Source organism: Elaeis guineensis, chromosome 4 (assembly GCF_000442705.2).
Source record: "Elaeis guineensis isolate ETL-2024a chromosome 4, EG11, whole genome shotgun sequence".
Classification (NCBI taxonomy): Eukaryota; Viridiplantae; Streptophyta; class Magnoliopsida; order Arecales; family Arecaceae; genus Elaeis; species Elaeis guineensis.
Genome location: NC_025996.2, coordinates 11491474 through 11494134, shown reverse-complemented (window position 1 = coordinate 11494134; position 2661 = coordinate 11491474). Strand labels below are relative to the sequence as shown.

The window sequence follows — 2661 nt, the reverse complement described above, 5'->3', positions numbered from 1 at the left end:
AAAATGTTCATAGCAACAAAAATTCATCCGGCTCACAATCATTAAGTTGGCAGCTTTATGATCAATCGGACAATCATATTTGATAACAAATTTATAAGTTACACTAATCTTCTCTTATAATTACAGCATTACTCATGGTAAATCAGAATATCAAATGCTTTCTTCTTATAATTTAAACTGATATACAAACAAGTAAATGTAGATATGTTTATGTAATTTTATTTTATTTTTTTGATAAACTTATGTAGTTTTATTTTTCAAAAGAAAAGAAAGATATATAACGAAGTTTTGCATAAACCTCAAAAACTGCAGTATGACATCAGATCAAAGGGTCTTAAAGCAACATAGGTGGGACTCACAACCTTTCCAGGTTCGAATACTCTGGTGCATCGCTGTTTTGTCCCAGTAGCTAATCCGAATAATCCCTCGAAAGGGCATCTGCTTCAGAGCATCCTGCGTTTTAAATCGCGCTGCCTTCCCCTTAATTTTGTGATAAAGATAGCGTGTTTATCCTTTTTCGAGGACGCGATACTTCTTTTGCAAGGCATGATTTATTACCAAATCGAATACGTCATCACCACCGTCCATCCACCCATCAACGCTCTATGCGAACCCCAGGAGCATAACATCCTTACGTCGTCCGCGTCATCTCCGAGTCTAATCGAAGCTTCACTTGGACGGAATCCAGTCAAACTCAAATCCACCCCGATATTTGCCCGAATTAGCACCTATTCGCCAAATTAAACGGCAATACTTAATTAAATAACCATCCTCAAAATTCCAGCTAAGCAAATCTCTTCCCGAGGTAAACTAGCCGTTTTATTTCTCATTTTATTCTTTAAAAAAAAAAGGAATATTAAAAAAAAAATCCCCTCCTTTTTATACCCTTCATCACCAAGACAGAAACAAACGCGTCTCCGACCCCTCTCTTTCTCGCTCTCTGCCCCTCGGTGTAGTCTGGAGAACAGCATGCAGCGGCAGTCGCTCGGGTCGCCGGGCGCGAAGCTCCAAATGAACGGAGTAGCCGGCGGGGGGGACAAGGAGGAGAGGCGGAGGAGCGCCCCTGGAGCGGGAGCGGCGGCGGCGGCGGCGGAGGAGGAGGAGCAGATCAAGGCGGAGAAGCTGATCCGATCGAGCTCCAGGACGGAGAGATCCATCCATCTCATCCCTCTCCTCACCGTTCTCTGTTTGCTTCTCCTCTACCTCATCTCCCACGACCCCACACCCAAAGGTTTCGTCTAGCTTTATTCACAAGGAAAATCTCCTCTCTTCTCTGTCTTTTTTTCACCGCTTTTGGCTATTTCTTGCCAGAATTGGAAAAGCTCGGCGGCGACGCCCGTCTTCTGTTCGACAACGGTACAATGCCGGTCATAGGACCTTGCGATCCTCTATCGGATACCGGTTTCTTCACTTTTTCCTTATTTTCGGCTAACTTTTCTTTTAATTTCTTTGTCGTTTTGTAGCGGAATCGGCGACGGAGATCGGGCGAAATATCGGGGCGGGGATCGGCGGCGTGGCGGCTATTCGGAGCCATCGGGGGCTGAAGGAGGCGAGGAAGCTCCGGCACCGGAAGCTAGGCAGGTTGTTCTAATGGCCGCGCACGTGCGACGGCGCTCGGCAGGCGCTCCGCACGTGAGTGCTCCTATCGTGGCACGTGGTTGGACCGTGCTGAGGTAGAGGGGGTTTGCTTTGCTGTATACTTTGTATGGGCGTCGGTTGCATTGATTGGCACTTGCGGTGGATTAATTCACTGTTAATATGATAAATTCTCTATTATTTTGGAAAAAGAAAAGAAAAATATGTCCTTTTTTTTCTATTTTTTCGCTTAAATAAATATCCATTTTAGTTTCCGATGGGGTTCTGCTAACGGGCGTCCCGATGGTGCTTAGTAAAGCGTGCCGCAGGAACTGTGATCCAGCTGTTATTTGGCTCCCACCGAGTAACAGCTGGCGAGCATTATATGCAAGCATCAGCTCCGTCGGCACCTTATGGGAGCCAGTCCCCGGTTCCGCTGCTCCACAGGAACAACCTACTGCTCGTCATCATCCATTTGCGGCATTGGATCGATCCGTCCGTTGATTTAATCCTAAGTACACCTAATATGAAAGGCGGGATCCATGATTCTCAGAAAGTGTTTGAATGATTCTCAGAAAGTGTTTGAATTTGGAATGACATCAAAATATATTAAAATTAAAATCAGAATGGTCAAATTTTTAAAGTATTTGATTCAAGATCGAAATTAAAATTAAAATTTTAATTTTTAGGAATGAAGAAGAGTAAAGTTTTAGATAGATTGGATGATTTTTGTTATATCTTACGAATGCTCATTCTGATTTCAGACCCAATTTCTTTCGATCAAACATCTTTTGAAAGATACATTTTTATTTTGATTTTAGATCTTAATTTCTTTCAATCAATCAAACATCTTCTTAAAATCAGATATGCTAGTCATGTTCTTGATAATAAATCTTTTGCTTGGGGGAATTGGTTCAAATCAGGGGATGCTTATTACCGTTAAATTGTTGAAAAATGCGAAACAATGAACACGAGGACCATCCTTAAGAGCCATTCTGCTGATATTGATACATGGTAACCATACAAGAGTTATATGTGTGATTGTGGAGCATGACAAGGGATGTTGGATGCTCGTGAATTTGAGCT

At 42.8% G+C, this 2661-nt stretch overlaps 1 protein-coding gene across 1 annotated transcript; it reads left to right on the top strand.

The window, feature by feature from the left end:
* Nucleotides 1-907: 907 nt before the first annotated feature.
* On the top strand, nt 908-1850 carry LOC105037741 (uncharacterized). The gene is made up of 3 exons (XM_010913371.4): nt 908-1231; nt 1312-1356; nt 1464-1850. The coding sequence occupies exons 1-3, from the start codon at nt 970-972 to the stop codon at nt 1589-1591; spliced, it is 435 nt and encodes a 144-aa protein (XP_010911673.2). The 5' UTR covers nt 908-969; the 3' UTR covers nt 1592-1850.
* The last annotated feature ends 811 nt before the right edge of the window (nt 1851-2661 follow it).